The 27986-nt window shown below is 44.1% G+C and overlaps 1 protein-coding gene and 1 pseudogene across 1 annotated transcript; both read left to right on the top strand.

The window, feature by feature from the left end:
• Positions 1–3205: 3205 nt before the first annotated feature.
• Positions 3206–27252, top strand: LOC147304503 (uncharacterized). Its single transcript, XM_086279332.1, has 8 exons — positions 3206–3254; positions 10801–10842; positions 10991–11263; positions 11349–11585; positions 11682–11879; positions 21807–21881; positions 26967–27011; positions 27126–27252. The coding sequence occupies exons 1-8, from the start codon at positions 3224–3226 to the stop codon at positions 27131–27133; spliced, it is 909 nt and encodes a 302-aa protein (XP_086135458.1). The 5' UTR covers positions 3206–3223; the 3' UTR covers positions 27134–27252.
• Positions 13905–14962, top strand: LOC147304504 (uncharacterized; annotated as a pseudogene).
• Positions 27253–27986: the final 734 nt, after the last annotated feature.

The following is a 27986-nucleotide window of genomic DNA, read 5'->3' as shown; positions in this document are numbered from 1 at the left end:
AGGCTCTGCCTCCCATTCTACTTTTAAATACTCTAGGAACAACAAGTAGGCCTGCAGAGTGAGAGCGAAGTGCTCTGGTACTACAAGGTCATTAAGATAAGATGGGGCCTGATTATTTAAGACCTTGTATGTGAGGAGCAGGATTTTGAATTTAATTCTGGATTTAACAGGAAGCCAATGAAGGGAAGCCAAAACAGGAGAAATATGCTCTCTCTTTCTAGTCCCTGTCAGGACTCTTGCTGCAGCATTTTGGATTAACTGAAGACTTTTCAGAGAGTTTTTAGGACTTCCTGATAATAATGAATTACAGTCGTCCAGCCTGGAAGTAATAAATGTATGAACTAGTTTTTCCAGCATCACTCTGAGACAAGATATTTCTAATTTTAGAAAATCTAAAAGTTTCTAAAATGATGGCTTTTTAACTGTTTTTTAAAAGAACTGACAGAGATCACTCTGTCACCTTTTTTCTTTTTAACCTTGTATGCTGGACAACCAGAAAGCCCTGTTCAGAAGACCTCAGGGACCTGCTGGGAATATAAGGATGAAGAAGATCAATGATGTACAGTATATTGGATCTATTCCGTGCAGAGCCCTGAAGGTCAGAATTATAATCTTGAAATGGAGCCTGAATTTAATGGGGAGCAAGTGCAGCTGGATCAGCAGGGGAGTGACATGAGAGTACCTGGAAGCCTTCGTCAAAAGCCTTGCAGCAGCATTTTGAACTCCCTGCAGATGTTCAAAGGAGGCATTACATAGACAGCTAAACACAGAGTTTCTTAAGGGGTAAAAACAAGAGCGGACCAGAGATATAACATGAATATCCAAAGACAGAGCTGGGTCAAATGTAACACCAAGATTCCTAATATAAGATTTAGCAAAAGGGACCTAGATTTTTTACTACCATAGTTACAAATTTATCAAGAGCAAAGAGGACTTCAGTTTTCTCAGTATTAAGTTAAAAATAATTATCAGCCATCCAACCTCTGATAGAATCTAAGCATCTCTGCAAAATTTGAAGTTTAGAAACATTATGTGACCTAAAGGAGATATATAGCTGAATATGATCTGCATAGCAATGATACGAAATGTCCTTAAAAGTGCTGAGAAGTAAATAGACAAAAACAGCACAGGACCCAAGACAGAGCCTTGTGGCACACCATAGGCAAGAGAAGTGAGGGAGGACCTGAACTTAGAGGTAGCCACAGAGAAGGATCGTTCACAAAGATAGGATTTTAAGCACTCCAAGGCAGTTCCTGATATACCCACCCAGTGTTTTAGTCTATGGTCGACAGTATCAAAGGCAGAGGTCAGGTCCAACAACAGTAGAGCAGTGCACTCGCCAGCAGAGATGGGCAGTAACGCGTTACTGTAATCCGATTACTTTTTTCAAGTAACGAGTAAAGTAAGGGATTACTATTGCAAAAACGGTAATTAGATTACCTTTACTTTCCTGTAGGAACGCTGTGTTACTGCGTTACTAAAACCGTGATTTTTTTGCGAGAATGTCTCATGACAGTGACGTAAGCGAGTGCAACGGTCGTGACAACAGCTGTGTGCAGATCAACAGTGGATCACATATCGAGTGCGGGAGAGAGTATGAGCGTGCAGCGTTTAAAGTGTGGAAGTACTGACCTTACTTTAAGTTTGAATCCATAAAAAGTGACAAAAACATTAGCGTCCATTAGCATTGTGCGTGGGAAGAAAACATCTTTTTAGAGCGAAAAAAACCCCTATACTTCCAAGCAAGCTCCGAGTGCGCTACGACGTAATGGGAAATTCACAGAGAAACTGCCGTATCCTTCCACTGACCGCTGCGGCACACCTGCACCAGGGTATACCTCCGCCTACCCAACTCCTGCTTTACAGGTGAAAATAGAGCAACAGGACCGCTAGTCTTTGACTTTATTTATTTTCTGCTGTGTTTTACTTGCATCTATTTGAAAGAGTGAGTGTAAACACAAAAAAAAAAAAAAAAATTTATGTGCTGGAATGTGCAGAAAATAGGTTTAAATGTTAAACAAATTTCTTCCAGTCAGAGAATGTTGCATATAATTAAATTTTTGCTTGATGCATAAAGTTAAAAGATTAAAATTAATAAAACTATAAAAGTTTTAAAAAGAGACAGTTCCATTTGATTACATTTTGTATGATGGATTATGCAGAAAAAGTAGAATTGGGCTGAAAGATCTATCGCTTTATCACCTATTCAGGTTGTAAATCGTGTTTTTAAAAAGTAACTAAGTAACTAAGTAATTAATTACTTTTGAAAATAAGTAATCAGTAAAGTAACAGGATTACTTTTTGGGGGAAGTAATCAGTAATTAGTTACTGATTACTTTTTTCAAGTAACTTGACCAACACTGCTCGCCAGCATCATAATTCATCAGTATATCACTGGACACTCTAAGAAATGCAGTTTTGGTCAAATGAGCTGTACGAAAACCAGATTGGAAATTATCAAGAATTTTATGTTCATCAAGAACCACTGTGAGTTGCTTGGCCACAACCTTCTCTAAAATCTTGGCAATAAATGGTAGTTTTGAAATAGGTCTCTAGCCTCCTGTGCAATCCTGAATTGGATAAGTGTTTAAAAATGGGTGGATGGAAATGTCCTGTAACAGGTGTTAGGAGAGATGATAACGTGTCTTGATGCATGTTCAATCATCCAGGTAAGACAACTCGAAAAAGTTGATTCGGTTCATCTGGAGGTAGCGTTTTCAGTGTGAGAAGTGTTTCATCATCATCGTGTGACTTCTTCAGTCTCCGCTGACTGCAGGTTTCCCAAACCTTATAAACAGCACATTTGCATGACTGAAACTAGCGCCACTAAATGAACAATGGGCTGTGAGGACAGTTTATGATAATTAAAATACAAATTGTCATGACCATTGATGAACAACCACTGATCAATGGCCATGAGTACTATTCACAGAGAGTTGGGAAATGGCTGCAATCACAGCATTGTAAGATGGTGAAACATCTTACATGTGCATTATATATACATGTGTAAACATGATTATTTCAGGCAAGAGACATGACTACAGGATGCAGGTCATTAAAGCATGCCCTGCCCTCAGCAATCACAGCAGCATATCATCACAGCAGTGTGGCGACTTGGTGTTCAGCCAGTGAAACACTGCATGTGATAAAGGGGAAGTGATGAAGCTTAAGGCATTTCTCTGCTGCTCAGACTGGAGACGTGATCAGTCGTGATCCAGACAACATGAAGACTGCGGCTATCTCGCTGCTTATCGGTGAGTCCAACTCACATCTCCTTTACTCAACCATCATTCATTCTTTCATTCAGCAGAAATCCAACACTTTTTAAAGAAAATACACATTTCCATTAGACGTATAGGGAAGCTGTCTCTGACTCTCACAGCTGGAAGGGAAGTTATGGCACAGTGATTAGTACTATTGCCTAACAGCCAGAAGATCCCGAGTTCAATTCCACCATCAGTTTTCATATTATCTTCAGGTACTTCCTCCCACAGTCCAAAGATGTGGAGTTGGATTAACTGGAGAGTTTAAAGTGTGAGTGAATGTTTGTCTGCCTCTGTTAGCCCTGCAAAAGATTGGTGACCTGAGCAGGGCGTAGCCTGCCTCTCGCTCTATGTTAACAACACTGGCAAGAGGATAGACGGATGGTTTTCATATATTACAAATGAACTGCCTAAACATTCCAATGAATGTTTGCTATTGCAATGTCAATCAAGTCAAGTGTGAAAAAATTCAAGTGAATTTACTAACATTTTGGTGTTGCATTTTAACATCTGCAGCAAAGAGGTACAGGGATATGTAAAATGCAGTTGACTAGAGATTCAATTCATCTCTTGAAGAACTGTAATTCTCATTGTAAGTATTACTCTAGCTGTAACAAAAAAAAGGAGTTATTTGGGTTATTTCTTCATGTAGGTAAATCAAATATGAACAGTTACCTGTGTTTTATGTATGAGAGAAGCCCCTAAAGACACCAATAATGCAAGGTGATACAAAGGGTTCATGCAAGGAATAAATGCAATACAATGAATAAATATTTTAGTAATCTTTACTCTTGCTGCAGCATTTTGGATTAACTAAAGGCTTTTCAGGGAGTTTTTAGGACATTCTGATAATATTTAAATTAAATTTTATTTATATAGTGCCAAATCACAACAACAGTCGCCTCAAGGCACTTAATCTTTTTTCTTCTTCTTTTTTCTTTTTTGGGGATTTTAAACTAGCGATTAAGACCTTAAACTTATTAGAAAAGTATCTTTTGTTATCATAAATTGAGAAGAAGGGTTACTTTTCCATAGATAATTACAGCTGCCAAGGAGCTTTTATCTTTGATTGCTTGCCATAATTTCTTTGAGGAACACAACAATTTGTAAAGTTTTGCATGTACGGCTGTAGAGTGGGGTCATGGTAACCATCCATTAAGCTCTTCAAAGTCAGTTTAATGATTTATTAGTCAAAAATTGTCAGAAAGGCTAATAACTTAGATGCCATGATTGCTACGAGTGAGGCGTGTGTTGTCAATATGTAGAAAGTACAATTCAGTACTGATTCAGTATTAATAATGAATTACAGTCGTCCAGCCTACAAGTAATAAATGCATGAACTAGTTTTTCAGGGTCACTCTGAGACAGGATATTTCTAACTTTAGAGATGTTGCACAAATGGAAGAAAGCAGTCTTACATATTTGTTTAATATGTGAGTTGAAGGACATGTCCTGGTCAAAAATGACTCCAAGGTTCCTCACAGTGTTACTGGAGGATCCAGAGTAAGAATCTGCTTAGATACCATATTTCTAAGATTTTCAGGGCCAAGTACAATAACCTCAGTTTGATCTGAATTAAGAAGCAGAAAGTTAGCGGCCATCTAGGGCTTTCTTATAAAGCAACAAACTATTTCTCCAGGCTAAATGATGATTTTCTAAATTTGTGACACGCCATTTCCTCTCCAGCTTACGGGTTATCTGCTCTTTGAGAATTATACCACGGAGTCAGGTACTTCTGATTTGAGGCCTTAGTTTTCACCGGAGCTACAGTATCCAGAGTCGTACGTAGTGAGGAGGTAAAATTATTAACAAGATGATCGACCTCTGATGGGGTAGTGTTCAGATAGCTGCTCTGCTCTATGAGCATTGAAGATGATAACAGTGGGTGGATTATATTCTTAAACTTAGTTACAGCGCTTTCAGAAAGACATCTACTGTGATAAAGTCTACTCTCCACCGCTGTGTAATCAATTATTGTAAATGTAAATGTTATCAGGAAATGATCAGACAGGAGAGGGTTTTCAGGAAACACTGTTAAATGTTCAGTTTCTATGCATATGTTAAAACAAGATCTAGAGTGTGATTAAAGTGGTGGGTGGGTTCTTTTACATTTTGAGGGAAACCAATTGAGTCTAATAACAGATTAAATGCCATGTTGAGGCTGTCATTTTTAGCATCTACATGGATGTTAAAATCACCCACAATAATTATTTTATCTGAGCTGAGAACTAAATTAGATAAAAAGTCTGAGAAATCAGAGAGAAACTCAGTGTAAGGCCCAGGTGGACGATAGATGATAACAAGTAAGACTGGTTTCTGAGTTTACAGCTGGGGAGACGAGGCTAAGCATCAGGCTTTCAAATGAATTAAAAGTCCGTCTTGGTCTTTTGTTATTTAATAGGCTGGTGTGAGAAATTGCTGCCACACCTCCCCCTCGGCCTGTGCTTCGAGGTTTCTGGTAGTTAGAATGACTCGGGGGTGTTGATTCATTTAAACTAACATAATCATCCTGCTGCAACCAGGTTTCTGTAAGGCAGAGTGAATCGATTTGTTGATCAATTATTAAGTCATGTACTAACAGAGACTTGGAGGAGAGAGACCTAATATTTAATAATCCAAATTTCACTGTTTTATTCTTTGGTTCAGATGTGGATACTGTATTGTTCTTTCTCTGGCTACAATGTAGCTTGCCATCACCTGTGTGTGAATGGGTGGATGACTGGATTTATAAAGCGCTTTGGGGTCCTTAAGGACTAGTAAAGCGCTATATACACTCAACAAAAATATAAACGCAACACCTTTGTTACTGCTCCCATTCCCCATGGGATGGACGTAGAGACCTAAAATTCATTCCAGATACACAATATAACCATCCCTCCCAAACAGTGGTCACAAATCAGTCCAAATGTGTGGTAGTGGGCACATCTGCTATATTGAGATAATCCATCCCACCTCACAGGTGTGCCACATCAGGATGCTGATCTGACATCATGAGTAGTGCACAGGTGTACCTCAGACTGCCCACAACAAAAGGCCACCCTGGAATGTGCAGTTTTTTTGTGCTATTGGGGGTCTGGGGACCCAGAACCGGTCAGTATCTGGTGTGACCACCATTTGCCTCATGTAGTGCAACACATCGTCGCATGGAGTCTATCAGATTGTCAATTGTGGCCTGTGGAATGTTGGTCCACTCCACTTCAATGGCTGTGCGAGGTTGTTGGATATTCGTGGGAACTGGTACACGCTGTCGTATACGCCGGTCAAGCACATCCCGAACATGCTCAATGGGTGACATGTCCGGTGAGTATGCTGGCCATGCAAGAACTGGGACATTCTCAGCTGCCATCTGCCCTGAACAATGTGAACCATGATTCATCCGTGAAGCGCACACCTCTCCAACGTGCCAGACGCCATCGAATGTGAGCATTTGCCCACACAAGTCTGTTACGGCGACGAGCTGGAGTCAGGTCAAGACCCCGATGAGGACGACGGGCATGCAGTTGAGCGTCCCTGAGACGGTTTCTGACAGTTTGTGCAGAAATTGTTTGGTTGTGCAAACCAATTGTTCCAGCAGCTGTCTGGGTGGCTGGTCTCAGACGATCTTGGAGGTGAACCTGCTGGATGTGGAGGTCCTGGGCTGGTGTGGTTACACGAGGTCTGCGGTTGTGAGGCCGGTTGGATGTGCTGCCATATTCTCTGAAACGCCTGTGGAGACGGCTTATGGTTGAGAAATGAACATTCAATGCACGGGCGACAGATCTGGTTGACATTCCTGCTGTCAGCATGCCAATTGCACGCTCCCTCATTGCTTGTGGCATCTGTGGCATTTTGCTGTGAGACAAAACTGTACATTCCAGGGTGGCCTTTTGTTGTGGGCAGTCTGAGGTACACCTGTGCACTACTCATGATGTCAGATCAGCATCCTGATGTGGCACACCTGTGAGGTGGGATGGATTATCTCAATATAGCAGATGTGCCCACTACCACACATTTGGACTGATTTGTGACCACTGTTTGGGAGGGATGGTTATATTGTGTATCTGGAATGAATTTTAGGCCTCTACGTCCATCCCATGGGGAATGGGAGCAGTAACAAAGGTGTTGCGTTTATATTTTTGTTGAGTGTAAATACAGGCCATTTCTTTGTGATTTTTTTCGTTTAAGTTGTTTGTTGCTGGTTTTTAGTTTTGTTTTTTTTTTCTCTTTTTGGGAGCTGAGACAATTTCTAAGGGGATGGGTTTTTGTTGGGGAGGGGTGGCGACTCTGCTTCCTGGTCACAACTCTGGATAGGGGGGTTTATTATATTTGGCCAGATTCTAGAAATGAGAGCTGCTCCATCCAAAGTGGGATGGATGCTGTCTCTCAGAACCTTCAGATAGGATGTCCATATAATAAAACACTTCAGCCTCCCCCACCAACAGGCTGGCTGGAGAGGTGGTCAGAGACAAAGGAATGTGTTTGATCATGCTGCTTGAACTAAGACTTACAAATTTAAGTGACACAATGACAACATTTAACAATTTGACTCCAACACTGTTATTCCAATCATTCCTTCACATACATCCACAAGAAGTAGAATGAACCACCACTATATCGTAGTCCCCGATAGATTACACATACACAGATATTGTAAGCTTCCTGCTTTTATGACCCTTTTGTGCACAGGAGATCACACAAATGCACCCCCAAACACACACACACACACACACACACACACACACACACACACACACACACACACACACACACACACACACACATTTTCTTGTCTTTTGTGACCATTAGGGGGATTTTACAATGGGAGGTGCTTGTGTGTATTGTAACTGTTTTCAATAAAAGGCAGCAAGCGGAGGCCAGAGTCGAGGTTGTCTGTGGTTGGATTGTGCCTTTCTGAGTCACCGATCGGGGCCTCCCTTGCGCAAGTAAAATCAATTGATCGGTGATTGTCTTGCTTTCTTCATGAGGAATAAGTCTCTAAACCAGCGGGGCCTGTGAAAGCGCAGACCCAACAAACAGTATTAAAGGTAATGCCGTTACCAACGTTGATATATTTTTAAGTAACTAGTAATGTAACTAATCACTATTTCCATTACTGTTACTAACAAGAAAATGCTTATCGAGAGCTGGGAGGGCGAAACAATCGCACGTAATAGGCCACGTAAAACCAGAGTCATGAAAATAATATATAGTAATGTCTTTTCTTGAATACTATCAATATGTTTACTGCCTAAGGATATTGCATGGCAAGCACTCCCTGCTCACACTCAAAAAAGGGGAAAAGAAAAGACAAACCACCCATTTTCTATTGGTGGAAAAATGTACCATGTTGACCAATCAAAAAATGATATGGCCATGAGTAAGAGTGAGAGGGGGAAGTTTTAGGAGTGATGATGGCAAAAGAAAGAGAATGATGGCATAGAAAGGAGCGAGCGAAGGAATGAGAGACAGCGATTTTTGAGATATTTAGTGTATTTGGAGTGTGTAGTTAGTGTGTTGTGCGTAGTCGTTGTTTTGTTTTGTGTGTCAGTGAGGGTACTAGTGAATGTCAAAGTTTTGCCAAAAAGCCACTAAAGGCAGACTGCAGTGTAGACCCTGTATCCAGGTGGAAAACAGGAGGAGTGATACACCTCCTGCTGTCAGGCCTGCAGATTATCAGGTTTGTGATGTTCTTCTTTATCTTATCTTGGACAGAAGTTATTTTCTGGAGTGGCACAATAATTCGTGTGACTCTTATTTGATGCAGAGCATATGATTGTTCTGTAAATAGTTTGAAATGGTTTTAAAAAATGTCATGACTGCATTTTTAGGTAAATAGTTGCAAATAACTGTTATTTGCAAAACTTGTGCATAAGTTTTTAAAATGTACAATTTCTGTTTTTATGTCAAGTTATGAAAATGATTTGTTAAACATATTTGTGGTTGTTACAGTAAAAAATATACATTTTTACTTTTGTGTGATTTTAGGTCAACTGTGTTAATACAGTACGTCAAAATGAAAACATAACTGTAAATTCAGACATGTAAGGTTGTGCTGAAAATAATGACACCAAACAAGGCGAGATAAATAGTTTTTAAAGAGGAAATGCAGAGGTAAAATCAAAAGTAGATAATAATGGCCTATTATACCCTGGACCCCAGAGGGTAAAACATTTATTTCAAAGTAATGCAATGATTACTTTTCTTAGTAATTAATTACTTTTATAATATTGTAAGTCAGTTACTAACACAGTTATATTTTAAAGAACTAATTAGTACCTATAACTAATTACCTTTTCAAAGAAACTTGCCTAACACCGACGAGAAGGCGATGCCGTCTCATAGCTTCGTATTTTCCCATGCACTATCATCAATAGTCTCTGTTTCTTTTGTGAACCCGAGGCTTGATTTGTCACTCCAGCTGGTGTACTTCTGGTCAGCTTGACAGACTAAGTTCTCATGTTCTCCTCTCAGTGTTTCATTTCATGTCTCCCCTCTCTTTCATGTGATTCCATGTACGTTTCCCCTGTCCATCATGTCTCTGTTTTTCTCTCTTATGTGTCCCCTCGACCCCTGTGTTAAGCTTGTGTTGTCACAGTCTACATCTCAATGTTTCCTGTTTTATTTTGACAGTCTACTGCTCCATGTTCAGTGTGTTTAATTTTGCTTCCCCTGTGGCATCATATTTATTTGCATCAGCTGTTCCCCATGTATTTCCAGTTCCCTCGTCACCCCTGTGTGTGTTTATTGTGTCAGTTTTTACTTCCTTATTTGTAAGGACGTCCGTTTTCCACGTCCCAAGTTCCAGGTATTCACATTCCTTGTGTTCAGTTTTAGTTTTAGTTTTCCCAGTTTAGCTTTTTGTTTAGTGTTGTATTTAATTGCTGTTTAAAGTGGGGGTTTATTTGGTTCTATCCCCATTCAGGTCATGCTGACAGATAGATGGATGGATGGATAGATGAAGGGATGAAGGGTTTTAAAGAGGCCATCTGAACAAATTCAAGTTTCACATTCTTAAAAAGTGACCGTTTCATGATCCGGCAGAACCTCCCTGAGCCTCGTTCTGCCGGAGGTTTCTTCCTGTTAAAAGGGAGTTTTTCCTTCCCACTGTCGCCAAAGTGCTGCTCATAGGGGGTCATATGATTGTTGGGTTTTTCTCTGTATCTATGAAGCGCCTTGAGGCGACTTTTGTTGTGATTTGGCGCTATATAAATAAAATTGAATTGAATTGAATTGAATTGAATTGAATGTTAAACACAAGTTGCCCTGGAGAACTGACATACTGACTTTCTGGTTGGGTGCAGGAAATCAGACGGGAATTGTGTCTTGTCATTAGGCAGCGGCTGCAGCTAATAGTGAAACTGTAAGGCTAATGATGAAACACACAGCAAATGTTTATAATGCCGGTCTGTAAAGATAAATGACTGTGTTAATTTAAAAGCACAACACATTTTTTTTGTCTAATAAACTACATTTCTCTGTAGCTAAATACATTTTTACAGAGGCACCACTGACCCTCAGTGACCTCTGACCCTCAGTGACCTCTGTCCTCCTGTTACAGGTGTGTGTGTGCTGCTGCAGTCTGCACTGACTGTTTCTGCAGGTGAGTTGGTGGAAGTGAAAACATTCAGTGAGACTCCAACAAGAACACAAATACATTTATTCTGTGTGTGTGTGTGTGTGTGTGTGTGTGTGTGTGTGTGTGTGTGTGTGTGTGTGTGTGTGTGTGTGTGTGTGTGTCTGTCCTCCAGTGTCTCTGTCTGTCAGCCCAAACCTTCAGCAGTTCTTCAGTGGACCTTCTTCAGTGTATCTGACTTGTGTTGATGATGGACAGATAGTTGATGGATGGACAGTGAAGAGGACCAGAGGAGGACTTACTGAGGACTGTGGAGCAGCTGCAGGCTTTGGGGAGTTTAAAAGTTACACCTGTATCCTCTCAGACATCTCCGAGCCAGACTCTGCAAGTTACTGGTGTGAAACCAGTTCTGGACAGAGGAGTGATCAGATCAACATCACTGTAACTGGTACACAAACTCACTGCTCCATCTGCTGGTACAGCATCTGGATATGACTCTACTCTCATTAACTCTGTTTGTCTCCATTGGTCAGAAAAACATCTTATCCTTGAGGTTCCTGCACTTCCTGTGAGGACAGGAAGTGATGTCACACTGTGCTGCAGACAAAGGAATGGTGGCACAGTTCAGGGTTATTTCTCCATCAAAGGAAGTTCTGTTGGTCCTAAACGAGAGCACAGCATCACTAACATCCAGCAGTCTGATGAAGGCCTCTACTGGTGCTCTACTGATGACGGTGGAAAGTCTCCTCAGAGCTTTCTGAGGGTCAGAGGTCAGATCACTGACATCACTTCCTGTTTAAAGCCATGAATTAATCTGCTGAGCTGATAATAAAGTGACTGAATCATCTTCATCATCTCTCCTGCAGATCCTCATCTTCCTCAAACACCATCTCCCTCCTCTCCTCCTGTAAACTCTCCTCTTTTTTTTACTCTTTCCATTCACCACCCAGCCTCCCCCTCCCTTCCTCCGTCTCTCCTGGTCACAGTTGTAGCAAGTCTCGTCTCTGTGGTTCTCCTGGTTCTAGTTGTGGGTGGAGTTCTGTTCTTCTGCAGGGAAATAAAAGGTGAGAAACCTGGACAGAAGTAAAAGTCACTTTAAAAAACATTTGCAGGAAGAATGAACTGTGTAGGACTTAGGCAAAACTTAAAGTCTGGTGAATGTCCTCTTATAAACATTGATTGTTCTCATTTGAAATATAACATAATGATAACACTTTAATTCAAATGACAATTTCACGATTCTGAATTTACGAAACCCTTCACATAAAAAAACATAGAACACTGTAATCTCTGCCTCCCATTCTACTTTTAAATACTCTAGGTACAACAAGTAGGCCTGCAGTGTGAGAGCGAAGTGCTCTAATAGGGTGATACTACAAGGTCATTAAGATAAGATGGGGCCTGATTATTTAAGACCTTGTATGTGAGGAGTAAGATTTTTAATTCAATTCTGGATCTAACAGGGAACCAATGAAGGGAAGCCAATACAGGAGAAATCTGCTCTCTCTTTCTAGTCCCTGCCAGTACTCTTGCTGCAGCATTTTGGATTAACTGAAGGGGCAGCACAGTTGCATGGTGGTTAGCACTGTTGCATCACCGCAAGAAGGTCCTAAGTTTTATTTTACCATCAGGTTCGCGTCTTTCTGTTTGGAGATTGCGTGTTCTCTCCATTTTTGCATGGGTTCTCTCCGGGAACGCCAGTTTCCTCCCACAGTCCAAAGATATTGAGTTGGTGGGGTTATGTTAAGTGGAAACTCTAAATTACCCATATAAATGTTTGGTAATGGGTTAGGGTTGTTGCTTCAAAGACGTTTCACCTCTCATCCGAGAAGCTTCTTCAGTTCTAAGGGTCAAATGGTGGAGAGTCCCAGATTTAAACCCAGTGGGAGTTTCCCCCCAAAAGAGAGACAAAGGACCCCCTGATGATCCTCTAGCTAATCACATGAGCCAAGGTATGAAAGCGGGTGTGGGTCACAATCAGCCGAGGTTTCGGGAGAGCTCATTATGAAACTTGGCCCCACCCTATCATGTGTTTTCTTGAGATCAGGAGGCCCAGGATGTGAGTGGGCGTTCAGGCGTCTGGGGAGGGAACTCAAAACTGGATTATAGATGGCAGACAGTTGGTGTCATAAACCACCGCCTCTGTTTAAAGATGGTCGTTCACAGTGGACATAGATGCTTCTTTCACTGCTCTTTCAAACCATCTGTCCTCTCTGTCCGAAATGTGAACATTGGCATCCTCGAAAGACTGACCTTTGACCTTTAGATGCAGATGGACTGCTGAGTCTTATCCCGTGGAGGTGGCTCTTCCATGTTGTGCCGTGTGTTTATGAAGTGGCTATTTGGTCTCTCCAATGTAGAGGTCTGAGCATTCCTCGCTACACTGTCAGTTGCGCCGTAAGATGGCTGCACCGACGAGAGCTCCCAGTCATCTCAGCAAAAATTTTATTATTTATTTTGTACTGCTTTCTATTTCTGTGCGCACAGTGCGATCATACACTCTGTATGACTGACAAATGCTTTTGGAGCTACGTTCGTTAGCCAGTTTGGACTTTACAGTGAGTTTCGACTTCGTGGACGCTCTGCTGCCTGGGATCCTTTGTTTACTCGTGCGATGTTGAGGGAAAACAAAGAGGGGGAAACGCGCCGGAGTTTTGTGCTGAACGCGACAGAGAAACAGCAAGCCACCTCTGCCCAGCATCCTGCTTGCGATTCTCCAGTCTCTTGACAACAAACTTGACGAGCTGCGTGCACGGATTAAACACCAACAAAACATCAGGAACTGCTGCGTTCTGGCCTTCACAGAGACATGGCTGGAGCCCAGCGTCCCCGACTGTGCCATCATGCTGGATGGATTCACTGTTTACCGGGGAGACCGAACGAAGGACTCAGGCAAGAAAAGGGGAGGAGGGGCGTGCTTTATGGTTAACTCTTTGTGGGCTAGAGATGTGTGTATCTTAAAAAGTTACTGCTCTCAGAGCCTCGAGCTACTGACCATTAAAGTCAGGCCTTTTTACCTCCCGAGGGAGTTCAGCTCAGTTCTCCTCTCAGCTGTTTACATTCCCCCACATGCTGATAAAGCTACGGCTATGGACGAACTGTATAACATCATTATTGGACTTGAGAACAAAAATCCAGAAGCTGCCTTTATTGTGCTGGAAGACTTCAACAGAGCCAACATGAAGAAGGTTCTCCCCAAATACTATCAGCACATCTCCTTCCCCACAAGAGGTGATCAAACACTGGACCACTGTTACACTCCATTCAAAGAGTGCTACAAACCCCTCCCCCGCCCAGCTTTTGGTAAGGCAGACCATTGTTCCATACTGCTGCTGTCTGCATACAGACAAAGACTAAAACTGGAAAAAACAGCTTCCAGGGTCATCTACAAATGGGACAGTGAGGCTGAGGAGGTCCTACAGGACTGCTTTGACACAACTGACTGGCAGATATTTGTGGATGCAGCTGATGGCAACATCAATGAACTCACAGACTCTGTCACTGGATATATTGGAAAGTGCATGGATGATACCGTCACAAAAACCACTGTCCGCATATATCCAAATCAGAAACCCTGGGTAAAGACGTTTGCGCCAAGCTAAAAGTGCAGACCTCTGCCTTTAACTCCAGGGATGTTGATGCATATAAAGCAGCCAGGTACGACCTCCGAAAGTCCATAAAAAAGGCCAGAAAGGACTACAGGGACAAAATGGAGTCCAGCTATCACAGCTTTAACACCAGGCGACTGTGGAATGGACTGCGCTGCATCACTGACTACAAGAAGGACAACACAGGCAGTGTTCAGCCCACTGCATCTCTTGCAGATGAGCTTAACAACTTCTGTGCTCGTTTTGACGCAGACAACAGAGAGCAGATCCTCTACCCTCAGGAGGACAGTGAGGCTGCAACTCTAACTCTGAAAACAGAAGCTGTGAGATGGACCTTTAAAAAGGTAAATCCTCACAAAGCTCCAGGACCAGACGGCATCCCAGGCTGGCTTCTCAGAGTGTGTGCCGACCAGCTGGCAGGGGTGTTCACCAACATCTTCAACCTCTCCCTGAGGCAGTCAGTGGTCCCCATGTCCCTCAAAGCATCCCCCATCATTCCTGTTCCCAAAAAATCTGTGGTCTCCTGTCTGTTGCACTGACATCCGTCATCATGAAGTGCCTGGAGCGGTTGGTCAAAGGTCACATCTGCTCCTCCCTCCCTGACACACTGGACCCTCTTCAGTTTGCCTATCGGACAAACAGAGCCACAGAGGATGCCATCGCCCTGGCAACGCACACCACCCTCACTCACCTGGAAAAAGGGAATACATATGCAAGGATGCTCTTCATCGACTACAGCTCGGCATTTAACACCATCATCCCCTCAAAACTTGCCACGAAGCTCGTCGACCTTGGGCTGGGAACACCAATCTGCAGATGGATTCTAAACTTCCTCACAAACAGGCCCCAGGTGGTGAGAGTTGGTAAGCACACCTCCCCACCATTCATCCTAAACACAGGTACGCCACAGGGTTGTGTGCTTAGCCCCCTCCTATATTCCCTGCTCACACACGACTGTGTTGCTAAACACAAGTCCAACATCATCATCAAGTTTGCGGATGACACAACCATCATAGGCCTCATCACAGACAACGATGAGACGGCCTATAGAGAGGAGGTGATGGCACTTTACGAGTGGTGTCTGGAAAATAACCTGACTCTCAACATCAGCAAAACTAGAGAAATGATAGTGGACTACCGGGAACGACCAGTCAGGGAACACCAGCCCATCCACATCAAAGGTGTCAAGGTCGAAAGGGTCAGCAGCTTCAAATTCCTTGGAGTCAACATCACCGAGGACTGGACCCTTCACACAGACACTGCTATCAGAAAAGCTCGCCAGCGGCTTTACTTCCTGAGGAGGCTGAGGAAGTTTGGCATGAACGCCAACATCACCTCAAATTTCTACAGGCGTGCAATCGAGAGCTTGCTGACGAGCTGCATTACAGTTTGGTACGGAAGCTGCTCTGCCAGCAGCCGTAAATCACTACAGAGGGTGGTGAAGGCAGCAGAGCACATCACTGGCACGAGGCTTCCTGCCATTCAGGACATTTATCTTGATAAGGCACACAGCATCATCAAGGACCACAGCCACCCAGCACATCAGCTGTTCTCCTTGTTACCATCTGGCAGACGTTACATGAGTCTGTCTGCTCGGACTACAAGACTTAAAAACAGTTTCTACCATCAAGCCATACTACACCTCAACCACAACACTTAAACACACACACACACACTCCACAGGACACACTCAGAAGCTACCCTGCAGCTGGTCATTCCACTTCATTGATATTTATATTTTAAAAAAGTGCAATACTGTAACAACTGCCACAAAAAAACAAAAACATTTTGTACTGCTGCTCATTCCTGTGCATTATCCCATGTGCCCCCCGCCCTCACATTCCTATTTAAGATTTTCTTTATTTAATCACTAATGTGTACATATATTTATACATACATATTTAGTCAGTTAACTGGAAATCTCTTTTTTTCTTTTACTACATCTTATTAATATTTTGCTCTTTAGTATTTTTCTATTTATTTTTTATTATCCATCCATCCATTCGCTTCCGCTTATCCTTTTCAGGGTCGCGGGGGGCGCTGGAGCCTATCCCAGCTGTCATAGGGCGAGAGGCGGGGTACACCCTGGACAGGTCGCCAGTCTGTCGCAGGGCCAACACACAGGGACGGACAACCATTCGCACTCACATTCACTCGCACATTCACACCTAGTGGATTATCCAATTAACCTTTCCCCACAAGCTGCATGTCTTTGGACGGTGGGAGGAAGCCGGAGTACCCGGAGGGAACCCACGCGAACACAGCGCCAAATCACAACAACAGTCGCCTCAAGGTGCATTATATCAATGGGCACATGGGTCAATACATGAGAGTAGCACAAAAAGGGATTGGCAAGAATACCAGAGGTGCAAAACACCAGTTAATGGTAGACAGAGCAGTCAGCAGAGATTGCAAGACTAGGCTGACCAACCTGTGCACTGCCTGGATTGATGACAAGAAGGCCTATGACTCAATGTCCCACACCTGGATCTTTGGATGCCTAGAACTGTATAAGATCAACAAGACCCTAAGAGGCTTCATCTGGAAGCCTGTTCTCAATGGGGATGTGGCGTAAAACACTAGAGGCCAACTTCAAGCCCATAGCACAGTGACCATCAAGTGCGGGATCTACCAAGGAGATGCTCTTTCCCCACTGCTGTTCTGCATAGGCCTGAACCTCCTCAGTGAGATCATTTACAAGACGGGCAAATGGGAATCATGATGAGGCCGCTAGGAAAGCTGCAACTACGAAGTACCTGCAGAGGGTCAGGCAAGTCCTGAGAGATCAGCTGAATGGTAAGAACAAGATGCGGGCTATCAACACCTACGCCCTCCCCGTGATCAGGTACCCTGCTAGGATAATAAGCTGGCCAAAGGAGGAGATCGAAGTCACTGACATCGAGACAAGAAAGCTCCTGACCATGCATAGAGGGGTTCACCCCAAGTCCAGCATCTGTAGGCTGTATGCTAAGTGGAAGGAAGGAGGCCAGGGACTGGTGAGTGTCAGCATCATAGTCCAGGATGAGACAACAAACATCCACGAGTACATCAGGAAGATGACCCCAACTGGCCGCGTGCTCAGTGAATACCTTAGGCAGCAGAAACCCAAGAAAGAGGAGAATGAGGAACCATCATGGAAGGACAGGCCCCTGCACGGTATGTACCACCGGCAGATAGAGGAGGTGGCTGATATCCAGGAATCCTACCAGTGGCTGGACAAAGCTGGACTGAAAGACAGCACAGAGGCACTAATCATGGCAGCACAGGAACAAGCACTGAGCACAAGCTCCATAGAGGCTGGGGTCTATCACACCAGGCAAGACCCCAGGTGCAGACAATCCAGCACATAACAGCAGGGTGCAAGATGCTAGCAGGCAAAGCATACATGGAATGCCATAACCAAGTGGCCGGCACAGTATACAGAAACATCTGTGCCGAGTATGGCCTGGAATCCCGAGGTCAAAATGGGAGACGCCCCCAAGGGTGGTGGAAAATGACCGAGGTAAGATCCTGTGGGACTTCCAGATACAGATGGACAAAATGGTGGTGGCTAACCAGCCGGACATAGTGGATGTAGACAAGCAGAAGAAGATTGCTGTAGTGATAGATGTATCAGTTCCGAATGACAGCAACATCAGGGAGAATGAACATGAGAAGTGGACACATTTAAATATTAAATGTTACTCATTCTAGTCAGTTCTGACTATCTGACAGTTTATAAAAGTAGTCACAGATATCTGATTTGTTTTCCATGAGATCAAAGTTATATCAGTTTTACTGAAAGGTTCTAAAAGGAGCCACTGGAACCCAAGTAAATCATGAAATTCAACTCAGTTTATAGTTTAGTTTTCAGGGTAATACTGGCTGAATGCAGGAAGTGTCATGGTCGGCTGTGTGGCAGGCAGGCAGGAGTGGTGGACCCAAAATGCAGGATTCTCAGGACACGAGGTTTCAGAATCAGAATCAGAATCAGAAACTTTATTGTCATTGTCATGAGAACAACGAAATTAAGAATGGTCCCCGATCATTGCATCATCCCTAGCAATATCAAAATATAAATAAAACAATAAAATTCAATAAATAAAATAGATAGAATACTTAAAATACTAATAAGATATAACAGTAAAACATTCACATACATTCCCACACACATGCTTCAGACCGTGCATAGATTAACACAAGAGTGGCGTGATGGACATTTTTTTGTAGTATTCAGATGTGTTATTGCAGTTGGATAACAGCTGTGTTTGAGTCTATTAGTCCTTGCTCTGATTGCCCTGTACCGTCTGCCTGAGGGCAACAGTTCGAACAGGGAGTGGCCAGGATGTGAGGTGTCTTTTATGATGTTTTGGGCCTTTTTAAAACAGTGGGCGTTGTGTAGAACTTCCAGTGTGGGGAGAGGGCAGCCAGTGATCTTTTGGACGGTGTTAATGATCCCTTGGAGTGCTTTCCTCTGAGCCCCTGTGCAGCTAGTGTACCAGATGCATATGCAGTAAGTTAGAACACTCTCAATGGTGGCTCTGTAGAAGGACACCAGCAGTCTCTGTGTGATGTTATTCCTCCTGAGAATTCTCAGGAAGTACAGTCTCTGTTGGGCCTTTTTCAGCAGCTCGGAGGTGTTCACACTCCAGGAAAGGTTCTCCTCTATATTGACTCCCAGGAAGCGGAAGCTTGCCACCCTTTCTACACAGTCCCCATTTATGAATAGTGGTTGGATCTCTGCCTTTTTCCTTCTGAAGTCTATTATGAGTTCTTTGGTTTTTGAAGTGTTGAGGAGGAGGTTATTGGCCTTACACCATGACGTCAGCTGCTCCACCTCGTCTCTGTACGTAGACTCGTCTCCCTTGGAAATGAGCCCCACCACTGTGGTGTCATCTGCAAATTTCACAAAGATGTTGCTGTGGTGGCGAGGAGTGCAGTCGTGTGTGTAGAGAGAGTAGAGCAGTGGACTGAGCACACAGCCCTGGGGTGAGCCAGTGCTGAGACTCAGGGCTGAGGATGTGTGATGGCCAACTCTGACTCTCTGTCTACGGCCCGAGAGGAAGCTATTGATCCACATGCAGGTGCTGTATGGAAGCCCCAGGTCTTGTAGCTTGGCCACCAGTTTGTGTGGAAAGATGGTGTTAAAAGCTGAGCAGTAATCCACGAAGAGCATCCGCACATAGCTACCATGCTCTTCCAGGTGAGTTAATGCAGCATGGAGTGCTGTGGCTACAGCGTCTTCCGTGGATCGGTTTGCTCTGTAGGCAAACTGGTGTGGATCCAGGCTGCGGGGCAGGGCTGCTGTGATGTGTCTGCAGACCAGCTTCTCAAAGCATTTCATTACCACTGGGGTGAGTGCCACCGGTCTGTAGTCATTCAGGCCGGTGATGTGGGGCTTCTTAGGCAAGGGGACTATGGTGGAGGACTTCAGGCAGAGTGGGACAGTCGCCTGTGCGAGGGATTTGTTGAAAATCCTGGTGAAGATCCCAGCCAGCTGTCCTGCACAATCCCTCAATATTCGACCTGGCACACCATCAGGACCCGCCGCCTTTCTCGGGTTAACAGCCTGCAGCATGCGCCTCACCTCGTGCTCTTCCAGGGTGAGGGTGGTGCTGCTATGGGTGGCGTGTTGCTGCTGTGGCTCCAATACCTCCGGTACCCTGGTCTCAAAGCGGGCAAAGAAGATATTCAGCTCCTCTGCCAGCTCCAGGTCACCGTCCGCAGCTCCGAGATTGATCTTATAGTTGGTTAGGTGCTGGATGCCTTGCCACACCTGCCGGCTGGTATTACTCTTCAAATGGTCCTCGATCCTCCTCCTATAGTCCCCCTTTGCCTCTCTGATGCCTCTCTTCAGGTTGGATCGGGCTGTGGTGTAGTAATCCCTGTTGCCAGACCTGAACGCAATGTTCCTCTCCTTCAGCAGCTGCCTGACCTCCCGGGTCATCCAGGGCTTTTGGTTGGGATAAGCCCGGATCCGTTTGACTGCTGTAACAGTGTCTATGCAGTGTTTTATATAGCAGAGGACACCGTCTGTGAACATTTCCAAGTCCTGATGTTCAAAGATATCCCAGTTAGTCCTGTCAAAACAGTCCTGCAGCTGCTGAGAGGCACCCTCTGGCCATATGGTAATATTCTTTGTGATGGTAAGAGCAGTTTTCTTGAGGGGGGCATATGCAGGGATTAGAAACAGTGACAAGTGGTCAGACTGACCCAGATGTGGCAAAGGTCTGGCCCTGTAGCCCATTTTGATGTTGGAATAAACTTTGTCCAGAATCTTGTCACCCCTAGTGGCACACTTGACGTGCTGGTGGAATTTGGGGATTGCTCTTTTTAAGTCTGCGTGATTGAAGTCCCCTGCTACGATATGTACAGCGTCAGGGTAAGTGCTCTGTTTATTATTGATGTTTGTATGCAGGAGTGCGATCGCAGAGTTAGCATTAGCATCTGGTGGTATGTAAACAGCTGTTATTATGACAACGGTGAACTCCCTAGGTAGGTAGATGGGCCTGCATTTAACAGTCAGATATTCAATGTCCGGTGAACAGTGACGGTCTATTATCACTGTGTTGGTACACCAGCTGTTGTTCACATACATAGAGAGCCCCCCTCCTTTGCGCTTACCGGAGTCCACTGTTCGGTCATGTCGCTGTGTGGTATAGCCTGCTAGCTCAATAGCAGAGTCTGGAATGGATTGATGTAGCCAGGATTAGACAGAAAATGCAGCTTTATTGCTGGAGCAGAACATCAAGATAAAATAAAACTCACAAAAGCAAACAAAACTCTAAACAGAGATGCAGGAGGACTGGAAATCCTAAACACGCAGCAAGTGAGGGTGAACAGACGTTAACGATGCGACACCGAGTAGGGGAAGACACAGACACTAAATACAAGAGGTGAACGGAGCAAAGAGGAAACAGCTGGGAGACACGGCTGACGTTGATTACACTGACGAGACAGGGAGAGCACAAAGCTGAACGCACTGACAAAGGACACAGACCTACAAAATAAGACAGGAAGCACACGCCAGACAGAGACAGACTCGTAAACAGGCATAATGACGTCATGGACAAACAGAGGGACATACGGGCAGAGAAGACCAAGCACAGGCAACCTAAACCAAACATAAGGGCAAGATAACAAAACCTAAACCAGACATAATCATCATCGTCATCAACATCATCATCAGATAACTAAAGAATCAGAATATAATTGTAATCAAAACAGTATCACCAGAGAATAACCAATCCATAATGCAAAAATAAACCAAAACATAAGAAACTCAAAATGCTGGGTCGACCCGACCCAGGACCGTGACAGGAAGAGCAAAACCACCTGAAAACATTTTAACAGGTAGTTGAGTCTGGTTAGCATGTGTCTGTGTTTTTCTTCCTCTCTGCTCAGGAGGTAACAACTCTACTCCCCCTGAAGATGTGACTTATGCTGATGTCAGACTCAGAAAGATGTCCAGCACAAAAGGTAGGCTGTAACAGTAGGTAATAAGTATTTGGTGGATCAGGCAGCAGTCAGAGTTGGATGTACTAGCACTCTTTTCCTCAGCTTCAAAAACTGGCTTGTAGTTCAAATCAAGTCACCTGTTTGGTGGGGAATTTAATTTATTGAAGCCCCCCAAATATGACTATCCAGAGTTGAGACTAGGAAGCAGAGTTGCCGTCTTACACGCCTCTCTGCAGCTTCTCTCCTCCTATTACCCCCTCCCCCCCAAACCCAACCTCTTAGAGATTGTCTCAGCTCCCAAACAGACAAAAAACAAACTAAAAACCACCAACCAACAACTTAAACATAAAAAAATCACAAAGAAAGAACAATACAGTATCCACATGAACCAAAGAGTAAAACAGTGAAATGTGGATTATTAAATATTAGGTCTTTCTCTTCCAGGTCTCTGTTAGTACATGACTTCATAATTGATCAAAAATGTGTTTTCTTTGCCGTAAAGAAACCTGGTTGCAGCAGGATGATTATGTTAGTTTAAATGAATCAACACCCCCGAGTCATTCTAACTACCAGAAACCTCGAAGCCCAGGTGGAGGGGGCGGTGTGGCAGCAATTTTTCACACCAGCCTATCAAAAAACCAAAGACACAAACAGACTTTTAATTCATTTAAAAGCATGATGCTTAGCCTTGTCCACTCAGCTGAAAAACCTCAAAAATCAGTCTTATTTGTTATCATCTATCGTCCACCTGGGCCTTACACAGAGTACAATATGAGTACCATATTTTCCGGACTTTAAGGCGTACTTAAAATCCTTAAATTTTTTCAAAAATCGTCGCTGCACCTTAATCCGGTGCGTCTTATATATGAATTCTGTTTGTGCTTACTGACCTCAAACTGATTTTATTTGGTACACGACGCTTAAAAATCTGTCAAAAAATGTTTTAGTACAACTTTGTGTAAGCTACGAATCCGCAATCTTGATGGATTGTCAGAGCATTACAGCTACCACAGTCAGGAGCCTCCCAGAGTAATACGTGCTGTGGCAACATATTACTGAATTGTGCGTATTATGTTAGTATAGGGACCCCGAAATGGCATCTGTTAAGAAACATGCTTACAAAGTGGATTTCAAACTCTATCAGTCAGGCAGTAGAACATGGGAATAGAGCAGCTGCGAGAGAATTCAACAATAATGAATTAATGGTATGGAGGTGGAGGAAGCAAGAAGAATGAATTGAGTAAAGTTTGACTTATCTGTTTTGTTTTGTTTTGCTTCATGTGCCTTATAATCTGGTGCTCCTTATGGTCTGAAAAATACGGTAGTCTTCATAATCCTTAAGGGATGGCTTCCAGACATTCCTAAAAACAATATCCAGAGAAAGGGTGGAAAGTGCTTCTCTAACTTTTTTTTTTATTAGTGATCATAAATGTATTTTATTTGATCTCTCCTTTAATTGAGACACACTGTCCTCTGTTCATGTGGATGTTCTGTCAATGTAATTACTGACTGCAGTGGAACAAACTGTGGAATTGTTTGATAATAATTTTTTTCAAACAGATGATATAGAATGGCATTTGGCCTCCTTTAATTCACAATGTCAAAAAATTCTAGATAAAGTGGATCCTCTTAAAATCAGGAAAGGCAGCACTACTAAATCCCTGCCCTGGTTCACAGAAGTTAATTGCAGGTTCAGGCGAATTTGCCGTAAAACTGAGCACCTGTTGAAAGCCACAAAACTTGAGGTTCATAAGCTCCACTTCAAAGAACTATTATCTACTTTGATCAACATGGTGAAAGATGCAAGAGCCACTTATTTCTTTAAACTACTCGCAGTAGGAAGAAGAAATCCTAAGGTTCTCTTTGACACAGTAAATAACATAGTCTCCCTCCAACTCCATGTACACCTGTCTTTTCAGATAAGGGCTGCAATGACTTTCTAGGATTTTTCAAGATAAAATCTGTGACCTAAGAGGAAACTTAGCTCCCTCAGATAGTCCCTTCAACCAAGTTCTCTAGCATATCGAGACTATCGCTCCACACCGTTACATATTCCATATGTACGGGGTACGACCCCCCTTGGTCGTGGCGTGTGGATATTTCTTTAAGACACTCCGGCAGGCCCGGCTTTGCCCCACAGCTCACATATAAAACAGCTGTGCAGACGTGACACTGGTGATCATTTGATCTCCACTTGTGTTGTGTGTGAGTGTGTGAGTGCCTTGCTATGTGTGTTGACACAAAGGGGATACGGCTACAGCGTTCCAAGTGTTCGCTGTTGGCCTGCTTAACACTGTGGGGGATAAACAGTGGGGAATTATGCTACGGTTCGTGCCAGCTAATCGTTAGCTGGCCTGCGAGTAGCATTCCAGCTGGTTAGCCTGCCTGGCGTGTCACCCGCAGCTCGTAGGTTAACGCGGCCAACAGTGCTCCACTCGTAGCCCGACCACATTGGGGAAATGTGTCAGAGTTCCAAGCATATGTTTTTACCTGTCAGCACTGTGACGCAGGAGCTAATAAACAGTGAAAAGGGAATTCGGGTTGCGGCTAGTGCTGGCTACCTGTTAGCACTTCCTGGTTAGCGTGTGGCTCCGCCCCCTTGCTTGGTAGCAGAGGTATGGCAGCCCACACATCCCAAACATGTCTGTGTATGGCATTTTTGCCCTTTTACGATAGGCACAAGCAGTGTGGCTGTGCCTGGGTGAAAAAGGAAAAATAAATAACTACATCAAGGCAGCCTAGACCATGCTGTGCTGGCTAAAGTAGCTGACGCTTGCATGCACTCCTTTGTTTCCAGCACGAACTTGGCAGACCATGCTTAATTTCTGAAAGTACTGGTGCCACTGCTGTGGCACCAGTTAGGCAGGCCATGGGCTGGGTCCCTTCCCACACCTGTTGCTGATTTCCTGCTGGCCCCCCCTACAGCATCCCTCCCATGGCTCTGCTTCTGTGAGGCCTGGGCTTGTGGAGGTTGACTGTCAGGTGGCGGATGTTGAAAAAGCTTCCATCCTCTCCTCCAGTGTTACCCACCTGTCCCTGGGCTGCCCCCTGCTGGTCCCCGGGCACAGTGTCGGGCGAGATGGGTCCCTTCAGCTCTTGACTGGAGCATGCCGTGTGTGGGAATGAGCCCTTCTTGAGGTCTCATCTAGTAGAGTGGACCTCAAGGTTGTTGCTATCACGTAGCCTCAGCGCCTACTGTCTAAGGTGCTGCTGCTGCCTGGTTGGCCTAGTTGCAGGCAGTGAGTGCTCTGCCTCTCAGCATTTCTGGTCCCCTGCCCGCAGTTGGTTGCTGCTGTGCATGGCGGGAATAGTTGCCTTTGGCCCCTTCCACGTTAGCCCCCCACTGGTCCCTAGTTGCCCCTTCGGGCCTTCCCTGGGCAGGGCGGCATGCCCTAACAGGGGCGGGAGGATTACTTATGCCCTGCTGGTGGTGTGCTGTCTGCGGACACCACGTGCTGTCTGCAGACAAGCACGTGGTGACAGTGCTGGGGGTGGACCTTTGGGTCATCGCCTTGCTCAGCCCTCCACTTATGCAGGCTAGGCTGCCAGCCACCCCCTCCCTGTCTGTCAACAGCTCGGGGCGGCTTCGGCTTTGAGGATGGACGGGTCACATCCCTAGCTTGGCCTGCGGTTGCTGGCTGTGTTCCCGTGGCGTGTTGCCCGCTTCGCCAGCTTACACGCCAGTCGGACCTCGCTGTGGCGAGTGAGTTCTCCAGCCTGTAGCGCCGACTCTCTGTCTGGAATTGCCCGCATGTCGTAGGCCTATGCGACCAGTGGGATGCTACTTGGCAGCTCGGTGTGCTGCGTTCCCTGGCAGTCTGCCTCGCGGTTCCCGGGCTGACCTTGAGCGGCCGATCACTTGCAGTCCTGCATCCTGCACGACCAGTTCAGGCCAGTCATTGCGAAGCTCTGATCAGGGTGGTGTCTCCATTGGTGCGTTGTCACTGACTCCCGGCACCTTCACTCTCGGCAGTTTGGTTGCACTGTCTCCTCGCGGGGTGTCTTACAGAGTTACCCCGTACATATGGAATATGTAACGGTGTGGAGAGATAGTCTCGATATGCTAGAGAACGTACGGTTACGGTGTAACCTTGGTTCTCTTAGTGAGAGACTATCTCTACCCCATCAGGCCGCTCGGAGACGCGTTCCGATCAAACTATCACCGGTGTCATGTCTGCACAGCTGTTTTATACATGAGCTGTGGGGCGTAGCCGGGCGTGCTGGAGTGTCTCAAAGAAATATCCACACGCAATGGCCAAGGGGGGGTCGTACCCCATACATATGGAATATGTAACGGTGTGGAGAGATAGTCTCTCACTAAGAGAACCAAGGTTACACCGTAACCGTACGATCTTCCACACCCTGTAATTATGGAATCCTTTCACCCAGTTTCACCCAGAAGATCTATCAGAAATAGTGACAAATGAAACCCTCAATGAGTCCAGCTGATGTCCTACCTACATCTTTAGTAGGAAGCGGTTCTAGGGGAGTAGGTTCAATTGGATGGCTCCTCGGCCTCAGTCAGGCGATGTGGGTATGTAGTGAGGCGTGGTCTGCGGTGCCTTGCAGGGAAGGCGGACGCACCTGCACAGCATCCGCAATCATGTCCGCCGAGTTGAAACATGAGGTTTGTGGTGTGTGTTGTGGTGGCGTTATGTACGAATAAAGATGAAACAATGACAAAACACCTTCGTCTGGACCCGCCATGCCTTAATCACACCGCATATTTGTTTCTCAACAAAAGAGTCAAGAAGGAAGTGGAGTCTTCTCTGCCCAACCTTTTATGCATTTAACTTGAATTTTAAACTCTCTGTTTGTAATTTACTTTTGTCACAGACAACTCGGGTCCAAAGTGAAGAAGGTGAAACAGACCAAGAGTCTAGATGAGAATAAGATATAAGATAATACGAATTAAGATAATCATGTAACCACTCCCATAAAGAACGGGGCTCACACGCCCCATAAAAGAAAGCGGCAACTTTTGCCATCTATCCAAATCTTTTTTTATTTTTATGAGCAATGTAGAAAAATTCAATTTCCATAGGTTTTTAAGATCTGGTCTAATCTGTAGTGCAAGATATGTAAAGCCGCTGTTATGTGTTACAGAACAACCAGATGTTCCGGATCTTGTGTATTCATCAGTGAGAGCAGGTATCATCATATACCTACATATATATATCTATATCTATATCTATAGATATAGATATTTACATTGTATATATCAGACCAATATGTGATAATTTTTTTCTCTTTTGTTCTGCACAGGAAACTAAAGCCATATAGCCTGATGGACCTTCTACTCCTGTTTCTTTAACTGTTAAATTGATATGATTATATACGTAATAGATATATGGGCTCAAATAAATATTTTGTACTTGTAAATGAAAAGGGTAGTTGTGAACTGAGCTTTGTAACCCTGTAAACCAAAATATCTGAAAATTTTATGTTTGTGCATCTATAGATGAGAATTTGTGTGTTTGTAAAAAATATTTACACAAGCTATAAGTTCATGTTTTTTGTTAACGTCTGATTACAGATACAAAGCAAAGAACTACGTGAAGCTCTGCACTCAGGTTCCCTTGCTCTGTGTGTCTTTCAACTTAAAAGTACGGATTTTGACCCAATTTTTCTTCCTTTCAGCTGATTGGTCAACGTCATGTCAATCACAAATTTAAGAAACCAATCAGAGAACAGATGGGTTTGGCTGTCGGAGGAGCGCTTTGATTTGATATACAAGTAAAAAATATTTCTGACCACAATTTGAGCCCATATAGATACACTATAAATAATTAAATGAATCTTCAACAGACATTTCAACTAAGTTAGCATGCTCATGCTACTATAAATCAAATTCAAATTACAGTAATATTTTCTTGCAGTTGCAACCTTTCCTACATTATGTTTTGCTGTAAATCACAAAGAACTGATACTGTTTCAATGTAAAAATGTTTTTTGATGTGACAAATATTGAACTGAGTTTCCCAGCAAATTTATAAAATGTGTGTGTGTGTATGTGTGTGTGTGTGTGTTTGTTTTTAATGTTTATATATCAAGTAAAAGCCACCGAGTAACCGCTAAGGGCCTCTATACCACTCGTGCAAACTTTCAGTCCCAAAGCTCTTGCAG

This window comes from Aulonocara sp. 'chitande type north' Nkhata Bay, linkage group LG22 (assembly GCF_057382095.1).
Source record: "Aulonocara sp. 'chitande type north' Nkhata Bay isolate Kocher_YH1m ecotype deep benthic linkage group LG22, A_spYH_male_GT1.1, whole genome shotgun sequence".
In the NCBI taxonomy this organism is placed as follows: domain Eukaryota; kingdom Metazoa; phylum Chordata; class Actinopteri; order Cichliformes; family Cichlidae; genus Aulonocara; species Aulonocara sp. 'chitande type north' Nkhata Bay.
This window is presented reverse-complemented; position numbering and strand designations above follow the sequence as displayed.